At 38.1% G+C, this 26129-nt stretch overlaps 1 protein-coding gene across 1 annotated transcript in view; it reads left to right on the top strand.

The window, feature by feature from the left end:
• SEMA3E (sema domain, immunoglobulin domain (Ig), short basic domain, secreted, (semaphorin) 3E) overlaps positions 1-26129 on the top strand; it is a 152101-nt gene that overhangs the window by 122676 nt on the left and 3296 nt on the right. The window contains exons 8-16 of the mRNA XM_009328363.1: positions 2176-2290; positions 2633-2702; positions 3998-4142; positions 9217-9439; positions 12090-12181; positions 13375-13416; positions 16512-16678; positions 22947-23014; positions 24548-24687. Coding sequence (XP_009326638.1) covers positions 2176-2290; positions 2633-2702; positions 3998-4142; positions 9217-9439; positions 12090-12181; positions 13375-13416; positions 16512-16678; positions 22947-23014; positions 24548-24687 — 1062 coding nt within the window. The remainder of the gene's footprint in view (positions 1-2175; positions 2291-2632; positions 2703-3997; positions 4143-9216; positions 9440-12089; positions 12182-13374; positions 13417-16511; positions 16679-22946; positions 23015-24547; positions 24688-26129) is intronic.

The following is a 26129-nucleotide window of genomic DNA, read 5'->3' as shown; positions in this document are numbered from 1 at the left end:
CTAGCACAAATCCAAAACATAGCCCCATACTAGCTACTGTGAAGAAAATTAACTCTATCCCAGACAAAACCAGCACACGCAGGTTGCCCAGAGTCTCCATTCTTGGAGATATTCAAAACCGACTGGACATGAGTTTGAGCAACTTGCTGAGCAACTTGCTTAAAGCAACTTACTTTGAGCAGGGCACTTGACCTAGACGATCTCCAGAGGTACCTGTCAAATTCAATTATTCTGTGACTATGTAAATTTTGAAAACCTCTTTCTGATGCATGAACGATAGGAGGGGTGCAATGTCATCCATCCATAGAGTGCTTTATAAATAGCAGCTAATTAATGTTTTCATTTCAACTCTCATTCCTCTTCTTCTCAACAGCAGCTAAGGAAAATTGTGCAGATAGGAAACTAGAACAAAGGATTGAATTGTCCAACAAATTATTATCACAGCCAGGCATCAGGTTTACCAGAAGGAGCAGAAAAGTCACGAGGAAAGGCCTTGCATCCCTCCACTGCCCAGCACGATTATCCATTTCCCACTCAGGCCACGCTCCTGGTGTGTTGATCCCATCTGTTTTTGGCTCCCTGGCCCCACACACAGGAAGGAGGTCTCGGGCAATTGCTGGAGAGGAGCACTGTTAACATATGATCTCCCAGATTAAGCTGCCCATAATTGGTCATCTCTGAACAACTGATGAAGTTTGGGTCCGTTCCTTTTCTAGTAATTGAACTACGGTAAGACTGATGAGAGGAGCTCTCCCATTCCCATTGGGACGACATCTGCTTGATTCAAGAAAGGAATAAGAAGTTTATTTCTTAGCATCTGATTTTGTTTCTGAAAAAAATTCCATCCCCCATCCTAACTGTAGGGGATACATTCCTAAAACTATTGGGCAAAGAGCAAGATACAAGTTAAAAATCTGTCACCTCAATGTATAGTATATGTCACATATGCTCACCAGCATACTATTAAAATTTCTTAAGGAGTACTCATGTATAACTTAAAACATCTGAAGTATGCAAAGTACCAAACTGTAGCCTAAGACGTTAACGTTCACAAAGCCAGTTGGCTTTCTGAATTCAAGCCTGCATCAAGATCTGAAGTAGAATTCCTTGGCCTATGTTCTGGTAGATGTATGAATAGATTATTTTAATAGTTCCCTCTAGTCTGAAATACATCCACCTGAATGTCTTCTCTCTAGCCATGGCTCTCTTCCACTTGTCCAGAACTCCAAATCCTTTATCATCTGGACATTAACTTCACAGTCATATGCTATAATTCAAATTTGATTTAATGAATACAAAAAATAACTAGCTGGTGATTCAAGAACTGTTTTTTTTTCCCCAGCTTTTACATTTTCATCTGAGCTGTAACAGGTTTTGCAGCAGAGGCGCACCTACTCTGTATATTTCTACTCTTCTGAAGAAAACAAATCTCTGTTTTTTTAAGATCTCAATGTGAAGCTGAGGAAATCAATTAATTTCAGTAGTTTAGAATGAAGTTGTGAGAGGAGTTTTGCAAGCCTAATACAGAGCCTTCAACAGTCAGTTACATAGCCTACCTGAATATAAGACCAGAGCTTTGAGGATGCTATCAGAAGGTTACAGAATCTGATTACTAAGTAGTACTAAATGCCCCCTTTTCTTGACAGTCTGACAGTTGCAATAGCAAGAAAAAGTTGAGACAGCTATAGCAAAGCAGGAATTATTTAAAGTTGTTGAGAAATTGTTAGAACACCATGTAGACACTTGCCTCAGACTTGTCCCATCATACAAGCTCTATAGGTAGATTCAGGGCTTCAGTTTCCAAATGTCTTGATCTAACCCTGCACTGAGCTCCTAAAGCAAAGGTAAACTTTGCTGGTGTACTCAGTATATCCAGTTAACAAAGAGAGAAATAAAAAAGCTTTACAACAGCTATATAGTTAAAACTATCCATGGATGCAGTACAGAATTAAAAAATTCCTGTAAACCCACAGCTCTTAATGAGACCTGGACTTGATCAGCGCAATCCTACTTGAAAATTGGCTCCAGAGAAATAATACTAGTAATAGACATGTGGTTTGAAAATGCATGCCTTTGACTTTAAAAGATACAATGAGTGGCTAATTCAGCAGAGATGTTTGTGCTTCTAGACTTACTCATTCAAATTACCATCAGCATTTGTTTCTTTCTATGCAGAATGATATGGGAGGCCAGCGAATGCTCGTGAATAAATGGAGCACTTTCCTCAAAACCAGGCTAGTTTGCTCTGTGCCCGGGAGAAACGGAATTGATACGCATTTTGATGAATTAGGTAAATATCCTAGACTGCAACAAACTTAAAACCATCATACAAAACATATACTTCCATGATAACACATCTTACTGTCAAGTATGTTACTTGTATTCATTAACAGGGAATGGTTGTTAGTGTTTTGTTTCCAATGTATATGAAGTTCTATACATATGGAGTTGACTATCATCAATTATGCCTTTACTTATTGCATTGATTTTAAAGATTGTTTTTAAAATCTGCATAAAATTAAATAGCATATATGAGTAAAATAGGATTATGCTTTTAACAGGCAATGGAGTTTATCTTTTGGGGCTGAGAAAAGTAGTTTGCTACCAATAACGTTGCATTTAAATTTTACAGAGGATGTGTTTTTGCTGCAAACTCGTGATAACAAAAATCCAGTGATATTTGGCCTCTTCAATACTACAAGGTAAACAACTAGAAGAAATAATAGCAGCAATAGAGGAATGTTTGAACAGCCTATTGAAGAGATAGAAGCTGCATGACAAATATCCCTTAGCAAATATATAGTAAACAGTTTAATTCCTGTTCTATTCACAGTGGACTTCCTTGTTAATGTAAAAACTGCTCTATGACACTCAGGGCTTGAAGTCTCATTCAGTGATCCAGTCTATCTAGATCATAAATTAAGTAAATGTTTCTGCTTGAAAATTTCCTAGTGTCAAAGTATATGCACTCCTGCATGCTTATAAGAACAGCCTGTCAGAGCCACCTGTCTTCCTTTAAGAGCTCCCCTGTAGTTCAAGTTTAAGTAGATAGCAGCTTAAATTCTTACTAACTTCTTAGTGAAGCCTGAAACACCAGATGTAATGTTGTTGGTGGCCTCCTTTTCTACTGCAGTCTAGTTCAAGTGCAAGCACACGGTACCTGTTTCTTGGAGATCCAACTATTAGTTTAGGATGTAACCGGTAGAGAAGAGCAGCTGTGCTTTTGCCACTATTTCACATCTCCTGATTTATTTTTTTGGAATAAAGCAAGGCTGATCTGGTCCTTTAGGTATGCAGGCATCTAGCATTTCCTACTGGCTCCCAATGCCAGTAGAGAAAGGTGGGCACCTAATTAAAATGATCTGGATCACCTTCTGAAGTCTTCAGAGATAATTTTTGTAGAGAGCACTGATGCTTCTTTAAAAAATAATGAATTGCTTCTCCGGAACTAAGTGAATAAAACTTAAAAGTAAAAAAGATACTTTTATGTGGATTGATCTACATAGAGTGATCTTGATGATCTAACTAATAACACCAACCAACATTGCCACTCAATGTAAAAAGACCTCTCTTCATTTCAGTCAGCATTGGATGATTCCCATCTTTCCAAAGTAACAACAACAGGAAAAATCTTAAAGAAGAAAAATGGTTACCATTTAAGCCACTAGTCAAAGATATATAATACCTGAGTTCAGTTTGCTGCGCTTTCTCTGTGTTTATAAACAAATAATTTAGAGCCTGTGTTCACCATCTTCAAATTTGGGGATAACAACACGGAGCTTCCTCAGAGAAATGCTATAAATATAAATACTTAAAGACTTTGTAAAGAACATTGGACACAACAGTTATAAGAAAAGCATATAGGAAACAATAGGTATTTTTTTCTCCCTGAATACTGTTGAAATGTGACTTATTTTTAATTACACAATAATACCAGTATTATATGTACAGAATGTGACATATTGCTTTAATAATGTCTTTGAATTTTACTTCATAGCAATATATTTAGAGGATATGCTATATGTGTTTACCACATGGCAAGTGTCCGAGCGGCTTTCAATGGACCATATGCTCATAAAGAAGGACCTGAATACCACTGGGCTCTATACGAAGGAAAAGTACCTTATCCTAGACCTGGTTCAGTAAGTACAATTATTTTCCATTGCTTTGCTATGTAAATGAATTTGGGAAGAAAAAGCAGACTGCTGCTAATGTACAAATCTTCCTGCCTTTACAGTCCAGGATGTATTTATTTGAATATATACTTACTCTAGCATTTCTGAAAAGTAGAATGGCTCAGCAATAAGTTTAATCAAGTACTAGAACCATACATTTCTCAAAGGAAACTAGTGGAATGAAGAATATAAGGCTTTTCAAAATACTGTTGAGACTTGAATTTAGCAACCTTGTGTTAAGGTCCTAACGTCTCAAAGTTAACACCCCAGGCAATAGTGGTAGAAGGTGGTCAGATGTTGCGTTCAGAAGCAGTAAGTGCATTACCTGGAAGGAACCTCACCTTCTATTGAGCCTAGAATAACTGTCCTTCTAAATTTGGCTGCTGACATACTTTTTGCATCTGAACCTTGATAACTTTGATCTAATTGTCAAAGAAATAAATGAAAAATCAAATTTATTTAGGTGCGTTGAGTGAACCATGAGTTTTTTTTCTAATGGAACTTTTTGGAGAACAAATTGTCCCTACTGACTTGGCTTGAGAAAATAAAGCCAGGATGAACTAGAAACATGTACCTATATTTACATTAAAAGTATATATATTTAAGATACAAGCAATATTTTCCAATATAATTAAGCTTATTACTGGAAAAAACAAGCTTACACAAGGCAATTCACTTTCCTTCTATCGCCTGCTGAAACCAGGGCATTTAACAAGTGTTAAAGGATACAAGTACACAGCTTTAAAGGAAAAAAAAAAAAAAAAGATGATCCCCTATTTCAAGATCAGGTGGTTCTGGTTCCTTTTTTTCATCTCTTTTCCAAAAAGGATCAAATGTCAATATTTCTATAATTTAGATCAGTGCACAGGTTAGAAATGAGACACAGATTTTAACAAAAGTAACTAATCAGAATAAACACGTTTGTAGATAAGGAGTAAATCCTCTGTCACCTGAGGTCCTTCTCTCAAGACTGGTTCTAGAAGCAATGGTCTAGCATTCACAATTCATTGGTTTGCTTTCAGACATCACAGGGTAAGATTTTATTACCCCCAAATCAGGTTCCTGAGCTTATTAACATTCTTGTTCTGTACCCTTTACAAAGACTATAGAAATATTAAAACAACATTGCAAAGAACAAAACTCAGCAAAATAACTCATGTTTTTCACTAATTTTCACCTGATTCTTTACAAACTTCTTTTATTTCAATGGACATTAAATGAAGAAAAGAAACAAGACATATTTTGAAAATGCAATTAATCTGGCAACTATTGTAGCATACTCTGCAACTATATAGGTGCTGTCATGTAGAGAGTTGTTCCTGCCTGGCACGTAGATTTTTCATTTGGTAAATAGAAATTCTGGAGGAAATCACAAACTCATTACTTCAAGACAGGTAATTAATTTCTACAAGGAATTCCTAATTTCTATGTTGATTTCTCAAAAGCATCACCAGTAATCTTCATCTCAAACCCTTTTCCTGTTCCGCTCTCTTTTTAGGTGTTTCTGAAGTTTCTGTGCCTGTAGTATCTTAGCCCAGGACTCCCACATCCCAGCTCGGGGTGTGAGGAGAGCAGTCCCGCGTTCACCGCCTGTCAGTGCGGCCTGAGGGTGCCCTTTGCATTGCAGGGGCTCGTCAGCATCTCACAGAATGGACACAACCAGGGCCTCCCTCACCTTCCCTTCCTGCTGCAAGTCAGGAGGAGCCCCACAGCAGGCAATGCCAGGCCAACCCAGAGAAGCATCACATCCAGGATTTCTTCTTTGCCCCGTACCTTTGGGAATACAGCTACTTACCCACCCATGGCAATTGTCATCTGTTACAAAGATGCTTTTGTTTACACTGGCTGAAGGACTACCTCTTATCATGTCAGCATTGTGCAGATTTTTGACTCTGTGAGATGCAAAGACATTTCTAATAGCTGTTTGGCTAACCCCCCCCCAGTTTTCACCCTTCAGCTCTTTATCTTCTCGCAGGCTAGGGGATCGCTCTCTTGAGTTTAACGGTGGAATAAACAGTTGCGGGAGCATTACTTTCAGTGTTGTTTTTCCTTTGCTAACTGAATCGATATTCTCTTTCATACTAAAAGCAATCATTTGCAGAAAAAAACATTGCATACAATTCATTTATCACTGAATTGCAGGAATGAGAGGTGAAAAGGCCTATTAGCTTATCTATTCCATTGCCAGTACAGCCTTTCTCCCTGTATTATGATTTCAAATGCATGTCCTCTTTCATTTTAAATTAATGTTTTCCTCTGCTTCTCTTGGGGTTAGAGACATAAGTCAAAATGCAGAAGTGGATGCTCCAAAAAAGAGATTATCTAGGATTTAAACACGATGAACATGAATTGATCATCCTGGCCACTAAGCTACCACTGTTGCAGTGCTGACATCAATACCAAATGTTTTTTTTAATTTGTTTGGTGTCAATCAAAGTCATTGGTATTGAGTCAGGATAGAAAATCAGATAAGTAAATTATCACATTTTGAGCAAAATGGTTGAATGTAAAGGAATTATTGGTTTCCTATTTGACATTTCGTATAGCAAATTTACAGTTTTTGCAGTTTTACCAAATAATGAGACAATACCATGCATGGATTGCAGAATAGCTGTATATTTTACAAAAATGATATGGTTCATGTTCTTTAAGTGGTATTCATTTTTTTTCCAGGCAGTAGAACAACTCACATATGTTATTTGGACTAGCATTAAACACAGGCATGAATTCAGTATTAATGACTACATTCATTACATTGATATCTCCTAGCACTGAAGATTAAATGGTGGGGTTTTGGCAAGAAGGAGAGAACACTGAGCCAGCACTTCAGCAAAGTTGACAATGATTTACAGAAAGGCTGCCCTAAGTTACGCTCGCTTTTGATGCTTCTCTCACTTCACTCTGAATGGCCACATTTGGGTCAGGCTGGATTGTAGCCTCCCCAACAGGCAAGGCATAGGAGCTGAAACAGGTATAGAAGAAGAGCGCAAGTAATTTTCCCAATGTCATGGAACAAGTTAGTTGAGGAACCAGGTCTTTCCTGGGTGTTAACCAATTTAATCATGTTTGTCTCTATATGTTGCAGAGCACATCAGAGGCTGAAGTAGCTGGCTCTGCCAGCTAACAGAGGATTAATTGATTCATTTTTGGCTGCTCATTTAGGGCACAGTTTAGAGGTCTTTTCAATGCTTTTCCAGTAGCATGAAGAGAAAGCATGTTTCAGGCTGTAGCCCACAGTGTTAGGTTTCACACTCCAAAGAAAAGGTCAGCATATTGGTAAGCTGAATCCCACTACCTTTCCCATTACAGGAGTGACAGTGACAAGATGCCAAAAATAACCTACTGTTAGGCATCGCTGAGAGTCAGCACTCTTTGATCTTAGCTATTGAATGGGTAAAGATGGAGTCTATAAGGAATGAGAGTAGAGTTTAAAGCTAAATAAACAGAAAACTACTCTTAAGAGTCGCACAGGTTCTGACAGACTCTGCAATCCGCTGCTCTCTGAAGTCTGCTTGAAGCACTGCTTCTGCCATAATCTCTGCTCCCATTTTGCTGATTCTTTTAGTGCATTTAGACTGTGATGCTTCTGGGAATGACATCAGTTACCTGAAAAATGGTGTTGATAGACTTCAGAGATGGCTGCATCTACTGTTTCCTTTCTAGACTACTTGATTTTATTTAATTAAAAATGAAGAGCCTGTGAAGGATTATTTTTATTAAATCTCTCCAGGGCTAGAACTTTACAAAGGGAACCTGGCAATGCCTATTCACTTGGTGTGCTGTTTAGTGCATGGAAAGCAGAGGCTTAGCCTGTCTTCATGTTCCAGCTCTGTCTCTTTATTGCAAACAGCCGGTGAAATTCCATCACTAGGTTCATTAGACAATTATTTTAAAGTCAACACTGAACAAATACTTTCCTGTAGCTAAGCCCAAAAAGTGGAAACAAACATTGCCCCACTTGACAAGTGCAGGAGTTTGTTATTGTCAATTACAGTTGACCACAAGTTTAAAATTACTGTTTCCAGTAAACATAAAGAGTATTTTATTTCATTTTATTGATTGAAAAATCCAATTTAAATAAGGAAAGGCTGCTACTGTGGCTTTGCTTGAAATGCTTCTTAAAACCACACTGTCTTATGAATATTTGGAGAAAGTAAATGATTACTGGGATATTTCCAGCTTGATCATAAATGGTTTCAATTAGACGTCATGAAGCAAATTGGAAATGTAGAATCTATGTTCAGTTAGGGAACACTATACCCTTCACAAAGCATCCTAAAATTAACTTCTCTGTTTAACGCATTAAATTATCCCTAATTGCACATTTGACCGAAGGAGTAAGCTTCTTTTAATCAATCATTGATATAAAGTCTATTTGCTTTGCAAAACAGTAGAATGATCAATGCAAACATTGGTATTTCAAGCTAAACTGTGATATATAATACTGTCATTGTGAGTTAGGAATTAGAATCAAATGTAATACTGTTAGAATGCCTGAGATCAAGAATTATTGTTGCTGCTGGCATAATTTTTAAGTGTACTTGGTTTCTTAATGGTAATACATTTTGCAATCAAAAGTAATAAGACTAGAGATTGATTTCAAGCATCAGTATTCTGCTGACTTTACATGGCTGTGTCTCTACTGGGATAGGAAACCCCTTTCTCCTAACTCTGTCAATGGCCATTTTGATTACACCTTAAATATGAATTCGGGGAAGATGTAAGCACTATGTTTTTTGTCAAAATCTAAAAGTGTCACTATTTATTCTGCTCTCAGTATGCCAGAGACGGAGGAGCTCCCTCTTTCTAAATATGACAATGCGAAGGCTCTGTTCAGCATTCCCCTTCTTGGCTTCTCACGATTAATAATCCACACATACATAAAGCATAGAGTTCACTGTCCCAATTCCTACTGTGGTCTTCTGTGCCTGTTTTTATGCCAGGTTTTCTGTAGACTTGTCATTACCCCTGAAAACAAGACCTGTCTCTGACAATTTATTTGGCAAACCTTCAGGATAATCTATGTTTTATGTTTTTGCAGTGTGCCAGCAAGGTGAATGGCGGTATGTACACTACCACTAAAGACTATCCTGATGAAGCTGTCCATTTTGCCAGGAGTCATCCACTGATGTATCAGCCCATCAAACCTGTTCATAAGAGACCAATATTAGTTAAAACAGATGGAAAGTACAATCTTAAACAAATAGCAGTTGACAGAGTGGAAGCTGAAGATGGGCAATATGATGTCTTGTTCATTGGCACAGGTAAATTAAAGAAAGCAAGGAAGACAATTGATTTAATAGTTTTTTTACCTCCAGGATGAATGAAATTAAGCTGTGTATAGTCCAAAAATAGAAAATCAATACAATATTGCTTTTTAACAATCATCCTTTGCATGACTGTGCCAGTCTTCACCTTACAGAGGAGGTTAGTCATTCTAGGCATGTGCTTCACTGTGCTGATAACATTATATAGAAAAATAATGGTAAGGAAACATTTCAAGACTAGAAAGAGAAACCAAAGTATAGGATTCCATTTTTTTTTCTTTCCAAACAAGAACCTTAAATTAAATTCCTGAACAACTGATGTTATTTTTAAAACTTCAGAACACAATCATGTATCTGAGCATAGTTCTGAGCTGAGACCTAGAGACCTGAGAGAAACAAACGTGATATGATTTTCAGAAATATCAGTTCAAGTTACTGGCCTTATTCCACAGTTTATCTTCCCCAATTCTGGAGACCACAAGTCTAGCTGACACCGTTAAAAAAAACCTGCCAGCTTCCAGATTTGGGTTACAACACAGCTCAAGGAAGGAAAGAGGAAATACCCAAGTTTCTTAAAAAGAAACTGTTAGAAGTTTTCTGCCAAGTTTTCTTGTCTGTCTTTTGTGCCATTTTTATCAGATATGGAGAGCTTGTTTAAAGAGGATTTTTAAACATCTACCAAACAAATATGATTAAGGTAAAATATATAATAGACCTCCCCTAACTCTAAGCAACCAGAGAAAAAAACCACATTCTAATAGTATTTGAAAAATAAGAAAACTTAAGAAAATAAGAGGAAAGCCTGGAACTAGACAAGACTTTGGTCACATCTAATCTGTCTGGAAAAAATCCAAGGATTCGTGCATTCACATTTTATCAATCTAACAACAGGAATGGTGTCACAAATCATTTTGACCATTTTGTCTAGGAAAGCAGTTACAGTGAATTATTTTTTACTAATGAAATTCCTCTGATAAGCACATTTCAGTGTTGAGAACATTCAAAAGAAACATGTTTGTAGAATAGCAAAGGCTTATTTATATTACTGCCGTTTTCTAAGCTTTTAAATGGCCTCAGTATGGTCTAAGTATTGGATTTAGTGTGGTCTATAAAACATTGTACCATGTGTCACATTTCTGTACAGCAGATTTTATAATGGTGCCTAGATTTTTCATATTTTCCACTTACATTTGTGATTGAGATATTGTATCAAATACTCTTGTACAAAAGTCTTCTGTTCGGGAAAGTTGAATCCAAGGGGACTTAAGTGTGTGCTTTAGAGCTGTGCTGGACTGGCACCCAACAGCTGCTTAGTCTTCTCAGGTTGTCTAATTTCAAGTGACAAGAAATTCCAGCATAGGAATTTGGGCTTTAGAAACTCTAAAATGAACCTTGCAATCTCTGCTTTGGCAAAGCTCCCATCAAAAAACTCACTGCTTCTCTTGGCAATATTATGTTAGAAAGAGTTAATCTTTTTTTTATCAGAGTCCAACACCTGCTGTGTAACATAAATAAACAGGGTCTTACAGCCGAGCAGAAGTTTCCTTAGGGTAGCAGTGCAGGTTAGAAAGCTTCATCAAAGGCAAAGTCTGAACGTCAGAGCTAACTTTCACATGTCTGTCAGCAGGATTTGAAGAGGGACATACTTATGAAAATCAGAGCTCAGAATGCAATTTTTTTTACTGTTCCATCACAAAATGGATGCCTTTGATTATATATTCTCTTTGAGAAGTGGTGTATGACCCCAGTTTAATGGTTCCTCTTTATGTTTGCCCTTTGATCTTTTGCTGAACATTTTTCTTAGTGCTTGTCTGCTTAATATTTCCCCTGTAAATCAAAGATGACTGAAAGCAACAGAAGAAAGGAAGTGATATTTGCCATTGTTGATGACAGATTTTCATATTAAGGAAAGCAAGACTATTCTAGTAATAGTCAGCAAGACAAAGCTGAAATGGTGGAAGACCAGATGTTATTCGTGCATTTTAATTTCCTGCAAGAGTTGTAGTGACAGAGAGGCTGATAAATCTAAACTCCAATGTGCCTTAGACTTTTTGAATGTGCAGCTTTTTTTTGGTTCATATTCCTTTGATTAACACCTTCAGTTCAACAACAGCTCAGTGTTTCCCTAGAGGAGGGCGAGAACTGCCAACAATGAACCCCTGAAGGTTTTTGTACTGTTGCCTGGAGGAACGGAGCTGCTGCCAGCATTTAAGGATAGTAGTTTCCTAACTAGAGTAAACACTCAGATCCTATAATTAAAGTTACTTTACACTCCCTTGCCTTGATGGACTCAGCTCCTGCCTACTCTCACTTCTTTTTCTGAAATAAAGTCACCCTCTTTGACCCTTTTGCAGCTTACCAAGGGGTTATGACCCAGAGGTTGAAAAATGCAAGTCAGTTAATCATATAGCTCAGGGATGTCTCAGTTGACTCTTATTTGCCAGGGACAAGTTGTCATATGTGTTTATTTTCTAAGAGTAAGAATCCTCATCAATAACAGCAATATGAACTACCTGCTCATATTTATAAATTTCTATCCATTATCAGTTTGAAGAAGTAATTTAATGTATTTGAAGACCATATAAATGTTTCTACCAATTATAACCTTTAGTTTTCTTTGTTTTTTTCTTTTTAAATTTATTCCCAGATAATGGAATTGTGCTGAAAGTCATTACAATTTACAATCAAGAGACAGAATCAATGGAAGAAGTGATTCTTGAAGAGCTGCAAGTATTCAAGGTGAACTGTGCTGTATATGAAGCATAAAGTTTTGAATTTTCTGCAGAATTAAAATGTCTAAAAAATCTGAGGGTAGTCAAATATGTAATAGTTGTGTGCAAGAAATTTTCTAATGATCTAGTTACTTTATGACATGAAATCTTCATTTTCAACTGACTTTTTCTGAGGTGGAGTTATAGCCCAAGCACTGAAGCATATTGCAGCAAACCAGGACTACTGTCTTTCTGTTTACACGCTTGGAGGTTGTAGTGTGACTTTTAGTTAGAAACTTACTGCATTTTATTTAATTTTCCCTCATATCCAATTAAGTATTTAAGAGACTGTAACTGCATGCACAAAAATGTGCCTGCTACAATCTTGGAAGCTTAAATGAGGTCCAGATGAAAAAAAAACTAATCCTCAGAAAGAGTGAAGCAGTTAATCTGTTTTTACAGTGGGCAAACCTCAGTCCTAGTGAGGCAAAACTCCATTCTGTTTAAGAATAACCCATGACTCAAGCTCAGTATTTGGTATGTGGCAAAGCTAATATAATGAAATTCTCTTAGTGAGTATTCACATCATGTCATGTTAGCCATATAAAGTAGGAGGCTAATGTACTTGCAACCATAGGGAAATCTAACATCCAAACTTAGATATTTAAATCTGGTACCTGCATTTAGGCAGTGTAACTATTGACTTGTTGCCTGAGGGGAAAATCACAGAAATTGCCCCTATTGATAAAGCTGGTTTTCAATAGACCTGTTAGGGTCTATGTCTTGCCATTGCTCCAGGAAACCTGAGCAGAGGGCAGAGAGGACAATATTGAAAGAAGGAATTCCTGCTATTTTTATCTTATCTTCAGTGAATGTTTTGTTATAAAGAACACTCCACTTATCACTCTCAAGTAGGACAAAAGAGATTCAGTGGTGGCAAGAGCTAATGTCATGTTTGACAGGGAAATTGTAGTGTTCCTCTGGCTCCGATAATCCTGAATTAAGTGTTGGCTGGTTGTTTTTAAATAAACTCTTTTAAATTAATACTGCTGAAAGTCACAATTTCCTCACATCTTTCTGTAGCATCAGAACTTAAAGAAAGTTAAAAGTGTCTAGCAAAGCTGAATATAATAAGTAAACATCAACACTATTTTACCTAATTTATTGTCATAGCAAAAGATTTTTCTTTTTCTAAGCAAGGAAATATTTCCTATTTTCTAGGTGCCAGTTCCTATTATTTCTATGGAAATCTCTTCAAAAAGAGTAAGTATTTGACAACTTTGAAATGTGAAGATTGTGAATCAAATGTAACGAAACTATAATCTGTATAGAGATAAATAGATACATAGATAGACAGATGAATGTACATAATCTATAATGAGATCTGGTCTGATATATGTAATCCTTATTTTGTAATATAAACTTATGTTTATATGCTCTGTTCCTTTATGAAGCATTTATGTTTTTCAATTCTAATGTTAAATCTCCTTAGTTCATACTATCATTCATATCAAAGCAAGTAAAAACCAATCTGTTTCATGAGTTACTGGCACAATAATCACAGTAGGGATTAGCTTGGTGGATATGGCAACTCACAGAAAAGTTCCTTGCTGATAAATGCAGACAGACTTCAGCCCCATGGGGATATCAGTGCAAAAAGCCTTGCTGGCTCTCCCACGTATTCAGTTGCCCATGAAAGGCAGGGCTGTTTGGAGATGACTCCCTTTCAAGTTTCTGCTAGTTTCTGCTTATATAAACACCCAATTTATTACTCTTGTTTTGAATGTGCAGCTTGTACCATATCATAGATATCTGTACCATATCATCATATCATCTCAGGATGGAGCCATTATAAACATCCCAGGATAGCTATATCTTAATAGATCTTAGACATCCGATGCAATATAGGTGCACATAAACATAGTGAAACACAAGTAACAAAGAATGAAAATTGCATTACTAGGAGGTATGAGTATGCCCCAAAAGATCATTTTAGCTTTGGTGTCCAGTCAGCTTTCATTCTTTCTGTAGGTAATGTAGAAAAACAAACTCCTCTGATGGTTATTCAGAGGAGGATCTTAGGTGTAAATATTCTGAATTATTCCCTGGATCAATCTAGTTTTTCTTCCATGTGAAAATCAGCTCTGGATTGTTTAACACTGCACATAAGTAATTATTTGGAGAAAGACTTCGGTGTCATTTCAGATTGTCTTACCTTTAACTCTCAGTGACATGTCATGGTAAAAGGGTTGTGTTCGAAGAGTAAAAAGGAAATACTGTATAAAAGTGAAGTAGTCTTCTTCCATTACATCCAGCTCCCAGGAGGGCTGATAACTCTACTAATTCAAGAATTATCTAGAAAATCTGGAGAGAATGGTAAAAAAGCTGCCAAAACAATCTAGCAGTTGACGAATAAACCTTCTTGTGAGAAGTAAAAGAAGCTTAACTTTTACAAGATATCAGAGAAAAGACTGAGAGAGAACAGGATAGCCAGATATAAAATTTTACCCAACAAAGTGACTTTCTAGTGTGTGTGTATAAGGATTCTTGAACATTGATGGCAAAGCAATATCAAGATCGAATAACCAAGTTCAGCTTGTTGAATGTAGATAAACTTAGTCTTGAAATAGGATGCAGTTTTCTGGTACTGAGGACAATTAAATGTTGCAATACATGTTAGGGACAGGGTTGGCACCAAATAATTTTGTCTTTAAAATAAGATCTGTAAGCAGAAGTGTAACTTAGTTGAGTTTATGTGAAAAAAGTTCCGTAGCTTCTCTGCTTGAGCATTTTGGCTAGTCTCTTTTGACCTTGGAGTTTGTGAGCCTGTGGAGACCTCCTTGCTAGCTTTGTCTCAATATCCTTATAACGCTAACCAGTCTTCACCAAGTCAGCACTACAATAAAATACCATGTTGCAGGGCTGAGCTAGTTATCTGCAAAGGCTGGGAAGGAATGTTCTTCTTTGATGTTCAGTTGGCTAAGTATTGGATGCTTTTTGCCCTCCTCTGATGAACCAAGACTTAGAGTAGTCTTTACCCCTGCTAAAAGATGAAAGAGAAAATCCCATCTCGTATGTCTTATTGGGTGTTCATGTCTTTGTTCGTGTCTTCCGGGACAATCACACTGCAGCCTTTGCAGACAAGAAAGAATTCCCCTCAAACAAGGATCCTAGGTTTCTTCTTCATTCCAGTTGGCAGACTGAGTTCCTGCTACTATCATCTGGTTTACCTCAGCTGAAAGAGTCTTCAAGCATTACTGTTACCAGCCTCTCCTAGTTTTAAATTTCATGTTTTGTGATAGGCAAGCTAGACTAAATGAGCTGCCTGTATTTTCCAGCTGTGTATTTTTCCAGAATTTTAAAATATCAGTTTTAGAAAGCTTGGTCTAAGAGTGGGAATTATGGACTAAGTTTGGCCATTAGGATAAGCACAGCTTAAGTGTTCGTTAGGAATCCTTTTTCTGACTGGTAAAACCATGGAAGTGAGCTGTGCATAAGCAGTTCCCGTTGCAGTGCGCACTACATATTTCTGTGTTCACTCCATTCACCAGCAGCAAGATTTTTTCTCAAATCCCTGTAAATTCAAGCTATTCTCTTCTGAATTTATTATGCCTGCAACTCATGAATTGGACTGATCATTTTTCATTTGATTTGAAAAGGACATTTATATGAACTCAGAAGATACAAACAGTCTTAGCACTAATGCTGAAAAAAACACAAACCCTTACAAATAAATACTAAAGAAGCAGATTGTGACCAGTTAATGTGTAAGAAAAGACTGCACAGTACCAGGAAAAAAAATCTATCTCCTGTACACTGAAGGATAATACAAATCATAGTACTACTGTGCATGTGTATATGTGACCCTATTGTAAGTAGCCACATCAAGAGTTAAATTTACTTGAAAACTTCCATTTTAGAACCGAGGTTGCTTATAACTTTTGCAAATTTGAATTTCTTTGTTTAAAGTCTTTCATGTCAATTTTTTTTTAGCAGATCAGTTAGGTCACAGAGAATTGTAAAGGGGGAGGCATTGGAAACTATCTTGAGGAAGAAAAAAGAAACTTAAAACCCTGCCCATTCAAACACAAAGTATACAAAGCTGAAACTTCAGAAGTGAGGAAATGCCAAAACAAACTTGTTCAGTTTACCTTCTTTCTCTCCTTTGTCCTCATGCAGGAGAGTTTAGTCTGTAATCAGGTATTTTCCCACAGAGTAACTCTGCCTCCCTCAGGGCACAGGTTGGATGCACAACTGGCAAGCAACGCTAAAGCTAACATTTTTTAATAACTCCATTGGTAACAGAAGTTTAGTGGAAGTTCTAGGAATTTAATCGTACACGGTGTATTTTTTTCCAGCAACAGCTCTACGTTGGATCTGAGTCGGTCATAGCGCAAGTGAAGTTCCACCAGTGTGACATGTATGGCACCGCCTGTGCAGACTGCTGCCTCGCTCGAGATCCGTACTGTGCTTGGGATGGGATCTCCTGCTCCCGATACTATCCCACAGGAATGCAGGCAAAGAGGTGAGAACTGTTGCTTTCTGTGATGTCCTTTCTGCAAAATATCTACTACTAGAAAGTTCATACTGTAACACAAAGTACTTCATATCTCCCCTTCCTAAAAATAACTGAGCAATAAGAAGTTATGTTAGCTGCTAATTTGTTAGTGCAACCTTAGAGGATTACAAAGGACCCAAATTAACAGGATGGCATAAACTGCAGTACCAGGAATATTTTTACGAATGAAGCAAAGTCACTTAGTAATTATTTGCAGTAAGTTTTAAAAAAACCTCAGTTTCCTTATACATCTTTTAGTGTGCAAAGGAAAGATTCTTTACAACATCAGAGATCTATTTTGGTAGTATTATACACCAAATATATCACACTGCAATAACATATAAACAGAATTTCAAAAAAAAGCAAAGAAGAATCTGTGTTAATAGTCAAATACCTTCACCAGCCAAAATGAAACCAGAGTATCTAGAAAAGCTAAGGTTAGGCTTAGGCTTTCTCCAGTGAATTTACAAAGACAAGTTACTCTAAAAGCCAGTTCCAAGCACGAACCTAATTTGGGTGCTTTAATTCTTCCCTTGGGGAGACTTCTCCTCTCTATCACTATTCACTTATTCACGGCTCTTGGCCTTTACTCTTTTGTGCAGTAATTTCCCATATACCTGTCCTCTTCCCTTTCCTCTCAAACACAGGTTCTCCAATTCAGCTACACAGATACTTGATCAAGCATCTAGAACATGAATATTTTAATCCAGACCTTTTCATAAGACTTTGAGTCAGCTTGCCACTAGAGAGAGTAATTTCTAGCCTTAGTCAGCAAAACTTTGGTCATGTATAATGCAAATCCTTTCTGTGGCTTTTTTACAATTACTGTTTCTGCAAATATATGCTTATATATATTAGACATACAGGGACTGCAAGGATTAGAAAGAATTGAGTAATTTCTGGAGACAGTTTTGAAAACAAGTGGAGATGGTTAAGTCAAAACCAATATCCCAAATTGATTATTGTTTCTCAAGGAAAAACAGGAAGGTTTTTTGTTGTTTGTTTTTTTTTTCTTGTCCTGCACACCTTACCTTTTCATGAACCCAGATGCACTCAAACAAATGCACTGCTGACTACAAGACAAGGGGGAATGGCTTTCAACTAAAGGGGGCTAGATTTAGACAAGATATAAGGAAGAAATTTTTTATGCCGAGGGTGGTGAAACACTGGCACAGAGAGGTGGTGGCTGCCCCATCCCTGGAAACAGTCAAGGTCAGGTTGGAGGGGGCTCTGAGCAACCTGATCTAGTCAAAGATGTCCCTGCCCACGGCAAGGGGTTTGGACTAGATGACCTTTAGAGGTCCTTTCCAACCCAAACTATCCTGTGATTCTATAATTCTATAGTCAGGCACAACAGACATTTCTCTGGATTTTTCTAAAAGATAATAAACAGAGAAAGCATTGGGTAACCCAACTTTTTGGGTAAGGCACACTAAAATGTAAAAATGAGAAATACCGCCAATGACTCAACATAATTAAGAATTTCTTGGACTTATTACACTAAGGCATAGGTTAAACCAAGTAAGAAATCTACACCACTTTTACAAGCAGGATTGCATAGTCTTCTCATGGCTCTTGTAATCAGACCTAAGGGAGGAAGTGGGCTCTGGTTGTCTGCTCAATGTGAGAAAAGTCTGGCTAAAATTTTCAGGCAGCAGATTAAGAAAGATGAACAGCTATATAGTGGGCCAGGGAGATTAGTTTCCTGCAGTATAAGTAGAAATTGGATTACTGTAATTATAAAGCATATGGGTTATTCATCTAATGATGTAAAAGTCATTTGGGGAAGGGGGGGTTAAAAAATTTCCCAGCAGCCTGCTAGGACTGTATCAGCATTTATGTTGTTCTGCAGGCTACTTATTGTCTAAGAAAAGATAAGAGAAAATCACTCAGTCCTGAACTCTGTTGTACATTTTTAGCATATTTCTCACCTAAGACAATTTCCAGAGTAGCAGCCCTTAAGTCCCCTGACACACGCATTTATCCAGGGTTGAGTGATATGGGCAGCACCCCAGGCACCTTCCTGTGCCTTACCTCCCCAACATTTAGCAGGTCAGTCTCCAAAAGAAGAAAATACTGCTGTTATCACCCTCCTTCTCTTAAGATAAGCACTGCAGCAGTGGAGAAGGGATTTGCACTCAATTGAACGTTCTTGAAGTCTGCAAAACTTGTTTTACATATAACAGTTTGGGGAACAGCCAGCAAGAACTAATAATGTGGAGAGGGACAGATGGCATTTGCTTTGTTCACTTTAGCTCATAGCTGAAGCTCAGAGCATTTTAAACTTATGAGCTTACACTGTGTGGTACATGGAGAGGCAGGGAGTGCTACTCAGGACATATGTATGGAAGTTGTTTTAAGCTGCCTCCTGCTGGGTACCAGGTGAAAAGCACTGTTGAAAAAGGAGACAACATGGAGTTTTCTGATACCAGGTGACCCTGAGCAGGCAATAGGCCTGCCATGGCTGCCCTGGGCTCCAGATACAACCAACGCTTCGTCCCAGAGCATACACATCTTGATTTCGCCTTGTCTCGGGGCTCCAGCTCCCAAGCTGTACAGGGTGGTACAAGTAATGTGAGTACAAGGGGCATGGGAGAGCACTTGTTCCCCCCGTTTCTGGCAGCCCTCACTTCATCAGGACTGATGGAGCTGTGCCTTACATTACAGCACACTTGAGCTGGCTTTAATACCACCACTATCTGCTCAAATGTGGCCCTCATACAGTACATTTAGGTGCACTTTTGACTTGTAAGGGCAGCCTTGCTAGTGCAGTAAGAGCACTGCTAAGAGCTCTCTTTTTAATTCCAGTCCTACTGGTGAAGAGTTGAACTGAAGCAGGGATGTACAATGTGTCCTCCCCACTTTGATTCAAATGTTCTCTGCTTTAGATCCTAATGCCTCCAAGGTATGACAAGTGTTTAGAGAAACATGAAATAGAAAAACTGTAAACTAAGGCATGTACAGGATATAGAGAGAACTGCAGCATAAATACAAAAAACCCTCTGCTTGACAGCTGGTATTAATTTGTTGAATTGTGAAAGCCTGTATTATAATTCCTTGTAAATGCATAGCCTGGATAATTAATTAGCTATAGGATTTAATTAAGGACAAATGAAAACTGAGCCCACAATCTCATATCTTGATGCTGGCAGTGTAGCACACTACAATGTCATAGCAGTTACAGGTGTACGGCTCCTGCATGCTGCAAATACTTAAGATGCCAGAAGGAAATTACATTGCAGTCAACTTCCGTGAAGTGTGCTTGAGAAAGCAGAGAGGTCCAGGACTTAAAGAAATGCTTTAGTTCACTATTACCTCTGCAATCTGATTTAGGCATGTTCAATTTTTATCTAAACAAGCACTAAATTCTACAGGTGAGATTCTTTGCTCTGCCAGCTCACCATCCAGACTGAAAAAGGGCTGAAGTAATTCTGAAATGTCTTTCAGCTTGGGTAGGTCTGGTAACCTGTGATTCTTTAGCTAATTTTAAGAACCTGACAGTCGCCCTCCCGCCTCCTCTCCCTCTCTGGCCTCTTTCTCCACCACCCACTCCACTAAGCAAACACACAAACACATGCTTTATCTCTTATGGTTGGCAAGGGAGCTCCAAACAGATGGTTTTTTTCCCAAATCTATGTTTCCCCCCTCCCGAGCCTCCTGGCCCTCCTCGCTGCCTGCTCCCGATCGGATGCCCAGGTTGGAGGGGCTCCCGCCAGGGGGGCGCCCCAGAGAGCGGCCGCCGGGCGGGGCAGGGCAGGGCAGGGGGCGGTTAAGGGGCTGCCTTCACCTTGCCACTAAATCCGGGTGCTAAGCCAATGGTCACTCTCTTGTAACATTTGGTTTGGCAAACCCAAACTCACGCAAACCTCAGCGATGCCTTCTCTCCCTAAGACTTTTTGGCTTTGCCTCATCTATCCCTGGGTAATAATAAAGAAACATGAAGGTGATGACGATGGCGATGGTGATGGTGATGATGATGACGACTGTATTGCTTTCTTGCAGATAATTTTTACTAAGTTCCTGAAAGCACAGAGCTACAGACTGAAATCTAAATTCATGAAGTTACAGATTGCAAAAGACACTTCCATATATTCAGTACATTTGCTAGTCACTGAAAATTGTTCTTTATAGTAGTTTATCTCAGGAATTGTCTGGTACTCTATTATTCATGGAATTCTCAATGAAATGATTACTAAGAAAAAATAACAAATACAAGGCTTATGTCACTATTTGTGAAATAAGTTTATCTCCCAGCATCTCCCTCTCTTTCAGCACCTCTCCCCATTTTTTCCTTCAAAAAAAGTAGCAAGTGAAGGCACTGGTAAATGTATCTTCCCCAGCCTTCACACTCAGAACAGTAAAATTCTATCAAACAAACATTTCTTTTTCTTGAACGTTTCTAACAACTGGAGAAATATCCTATCCTGAAGGACTAGGATCTTTTTAGCTCTACAATGATCTTCAGGAACTGAAGAGTAAATAGTCCATGCCTGCTAGCTGTCCTGTTCCTGCTAGATAGGACTAGCAGGAGCCTGACAGCAGCGGGGTTTTCTTGTTTGTTTTTTTTTTTCAAGGCTAATGTCTTTAGTATTTATGTATATTTGTGCAAGAGAATGTCTCTTCTGAATAATCTGTATACACAGATATGCAAAGCTGGTGGCAGCATTACTCAGCACTGACACTTTGCAGAGTTATCAGTAAGCACGGCTGTAGCATCTATACATTACAATGAGAACTCCCAGGGCATGATAAAGCCCTGTTGCTATCTCAGAATTTCAGTTTTTGTTTAATATATTTTTGTATTATATTTAATGTATTTTTAGTGCTTCTGCCTAAAAGGCCCAACTCAGTCCCCACTGAATTTGCAGATTCCCTTGAAACAACAATGGCAAAACAGTGGTTCTGCTCTGAATATCAGTAAAGGTTAAAGCTGTCCTTTTCCTTCACCAGCACCACTGGATCAGAAGTCCATAAAGGTGACAGAACTCAGAAAATAATCACTGTCTACTGCCAGTTTAGAAATACAATGAGTAACATCCATGGGCAAGATCTTTAGTGTAAATCCGCATAGTTTCAGTAAATTCAATTTGTGCCAAATAAAAATTCTGCATTTTGTGTTCACATAGCACTGGAGAAAAGCATTATTTAAGTAGTAAATGCAAAGAATAACAAAACTGTTTGGCTTTGCTTGTTTCTATCATATATGATATATACTGTACACATACCTGCTGTGTAAGATTTGCTGTATTGCATATTTCTGTTAATCTGTTATGTATGGCATTGGTAATACTGTGTAGAATTACTCTTTATGCAAATATAGGAAAGGTATCCTTAGTATAACTAAATTTCAGGTTGTTGGAAATACTATATCTGACAAGATATGACATTCCAATAGGCTCTTTCGTTTCCCTAGTAAGCAATCTTATTTATCAGGACACTCAGAGAAAAAAAATTGCCATATAAAAGCATAGTTCTTCTGGGAATGCACCATACAATTATAGCTTTCATTATTTTTCTGTAAATGTGTATAAAAACCCCAAAGCCCAAAACTCACAACAATTTTTCTCTCAAAAGCAATTGCGTTATTTCCAGGTTGCAGCCAGGGCTCCCAGGTTCTGACCACAGTTCTGCCACTAGCTCACTTCCTGCATGGACATGGGCATGGGCAGGTCATGAATGTGTCTGTTTCCCTATTGAGAAAAATAAGCTTAACAACTGTCTGCTACACAGATGTAATAAAATAATGTATTTGCTCTGCACTTTGAGATTCCCAAGTGGAAAAAAAAAACATAAGAGTGAAGGATAAAAGAACTACCATTCACATATATGGCAAACTGTTCTAAACTAAAAAAGGAAAATTTCCTTGGCTTCCAGAGAGAGAGAACCCAAAGACAGGCTAAAGGTCCCTTTGACCCTTCCTAGCACTGAATGTTGCCCAGTTGGTTCAGAGGATCTTGGTTTAGTATTTATAACATCAGTGTAGTTATGTATAAACTGGACACATAGTTGTGCCTCTTCCCCAGACAAGTGTGCTTCTTTTTTTCAGATGTGATTCCCAATAGGTTGAGTAAAGAGAAAATACCAATGCATAATTGAGTACTTCTCACAACAATGATAAATTTTTAGGAATCAAGATTTAGCTCGTTATGTTTTTAATGAATGCCACTTTAGCATAAACCCAACAATCTGTAAACCAAGCATGTTATCTCAAACAATTCTTTTTTTTCCCCTCCAGACGTTTCCGCAGACAAGATGTTCGACACGGAAATGCAGCGCAGCAGTGCTTTGGCCAGCAGTTCGTTGGTAATCTACTCACACATTTACAAATTGCTAGCAAATGCCTAGAGCAGAGAGCACAGACTTTGCCAAGAGTATGAGCCAGACCATGATCCCACCTGAGTTTTTTTACTGGCATATTCCTATAATAGGTTATAAGAGTCATGGGGATAAGCCCATGTCATCCAGATCTAAGAATGACTTTTTTTCGATGGCAGGTCAGGTGCATCCCATAGCGTTCATGTAGCCCTGCAGCCCTTTCATTCAGACTAGGGATGTGGCTAATGCATCTCAAGGGCTTCCAACAGAAACGCAAGTGGAAAGATGGGGCAGGGATAAGAAACAATAGGGCTGCATCCCGAAATGAATATGAAATACTGCCAGGACCCTCAGCCAGAGGTGGGAATTGAAGGAGCTCCTTAGCACAGACATGGGCAATGACATGTCAGAACACAAATGTGTATTTATGATCATTATCAAGATTTGCCCTAAAGGAAGATAGATTATTGTGTCTAATGCTGTTGTCCAAACCTTGGAAAGTGATGATTTCGAACATTGGTACTGGGAATGGCAATGACAGAAAACGGTTGCCTGGACATCCTCAATATTTTGCAGGATAACACACAATACATTTATAGAAGAAAAAAATCAAATATAAAAGATGATTTTAGATAGATAGTCAGAGGAAAGATATTTTAGTTACATACTAGATAGATTTTACCAGATCATTCATTCATTAAAATTGGAGTCTATTGGAGGATATAGTAGATTTTGGAAAAGTATATTCCAATATGAATTATTAATTATACAGTAAGTTTGAAATACAACAGAGAAATCACAATGATATCAAACCCCGTGTTTTTTAGGGTATAAAACTGATTGGTCTCAAGAATATTTCTCACTACTGTGGAATAAGATGATTTCATTAATAAGGCAATTGGTCTCCTCCAGTGTAACATCTAGCTTATCTTCCTCCAGATGTTTTGTTGGATGGAAAAGCAGAATTGAGTTGTGATTAATTTCATTCACCTTATTTTTATTAGCACCCTTCAGGCCAAAACTATACATTCATTTTACATGTGTATAACATGGATACATATAATATTGGTTAATGTATTTATAGTTTTTAAGAGGTTCATTCTGCAAAACGCTATGTGTGCTTATTTTTATATAAATAAAAATTATTTAATTATTTATTATATTTAAGCAGGTATTGAATCCTCCTGTTTCACTGAGTGAAAAAGAAATAGATGAACTATTCATAAGAACCGGGCACAAGCAATTAGCAGTGTGAAAGGCTGAGATCTGTTTCTCTGTGTATAATCTTAGCTGAATCATGGCACAATTTGGTCCATTTATCTTACAGCCAGATCCTGTGAGAGTCCGAGATGATGGGAAAATTCACTTAGCAGGTCAGACCTTCACCAGATACTACTTTTCAGTCACTATCTGGTTGGATCTGAATCAAACTTCACTCTTAAAAGTAAATATACCTTGAATATGGAGTGTAACAAGTATTGGCAGTAACACATATTTTTAAAACATTTCTTTTCCTTCCAGGTGAAGTCCTGGAGAAGACTGAAGAGCGACTTGTTTATGGAATAGAGTACAACAGCACCCTTCTGGAGTGCACCCCTCGGACCTTACAAGCAAAAGTAATCTGGTTTGTCCAGCGAGCACATGAAGCTAAGAAGGAAGAGGTAAATATTCTTATGGCCTAACCTTTTAACTAAAAGAGCCTGTGCTAGGAATGTTACATCTTCAGTGAAGGCCTGTCATCAGTTGCTGAAATGTACATGGGTGTAAAGGAGAATCATAATGTTTATCTGCTCTCTTGAATTAATAGACCTGAAAATTTCAGCTGGTGTTTGCATTCAGCATCTTGAATGCGTATGTTAGAAATGTAACGAAACTTGATTTAAGATCTCAAAACAAAAGAGAATCCCACACTTCTCTTGGTATGTTATTGCAGACGTGAAATGTGTACATATTACTCCCAATGTTAGTCCAGTTCAACATCTATTCATTGTTGCTGCCTCACCCATTACATTACAGAACCTTCTGAAAATGGATGATGGTGGATTCTCTGCCTCTTTTACATACATTTCCCTATTATGAAAGTGCTTCATAAGTGTTACTATATTTATTCCTCAATACTTCTCTGATAGATATCAGTGTAACTATCCCCACGTAGTATGTGGAAGGACATAGGGAGAAAAGCCTCATACCACCAAAGGATAAGGATGGTTCCCTCACTGCCTAGCAGCTAGGCTCTACTGCCAACGTGAGATCCCAGCTTAGCCATAGACATCTGCAGATCTCTGGAGTGGGACTCGTGATAGTAAATGTGGACATTTATAATAAAGATATGTACCTGGGAGCTAGTTGATGTAGGCTGCCTTTGAAGTCAGACTAGATGGTGTTGCAGTTATAGCCAGTGGTATCGCCTCATGCTTAACTAGACAGCTTCATTTGGTCAGGTAAAAAATTACTAGTAAATCACTGAATAAAAAAATAACCAAGGATGCCACACACACTGCTTTAAATATCTAAAATTAAGCAAGATGAATCACATCCCCACTTCAGGCACATTTTTGCCTGAAGTTTTGTCCAAGTCCCAAATCTCTGCATGGATTTTCACACTTGTATTTCCTCATGCATTTAGCTGGAAGATCCCTATCTATGCATAATCATTCTTACAATAGAACTATTCATAGAATCGTAGAATCATAGAATAGTTTGGGTTGGAAGGGACCTCTAAAGGTCATCTAGTCCAACCCCCCTGCCATGGGCAGGGACATCTTCAACTAGATCCAGTTGCTCAGAGCCCCATCCAACCTGACCTGGAATGTTTCCAGGGATGGGGCAGCCACCACCTCTCTGGGCAACCTGTGCCAGTGTTCCACCACCCTCAGCCTAAAAAATGTCTTCCTTATATCTAGTCTAAATCTAACCCCCTTTAGTTTAAATTCATTCCCCCTTGTCCTGTCGCAACAGGCCCTGCTAAAAAGACTGCTGCCATCTTTTTTATAAGCCCCCTTTAAGTACTGATAGGCTGCAATAAGGTCTCCCCAAAGCCTTCTCTTCTCCAGGTTGAACAATCCCGATTTTCTCAGCCTTTCTTCATAGGAGAGGTGTTCCA

The sequence above is a fragment of the Pygoscelis adeliae genome, unplaced genomic scaffold (genome assembly GCF_000699105.1).
Source record: "Pygoscelis adeliae isolate BGI_AS28 unplaced genomic scaffold, ASM69910v1 Scaffold267, whole genome shotgun sequence".
In the NCBI taxonomy this organism is placed as follows: domain Eukaryota; kingdom Metazoa; phylum Chordata; class Aves; order Sphenisciformes; family Spheniscidae; genus Pygoscelis; species Pygoscelis adeliae.
This window is presented reverse-complemented; position numbering and strand designations above follow the sequence as displayed.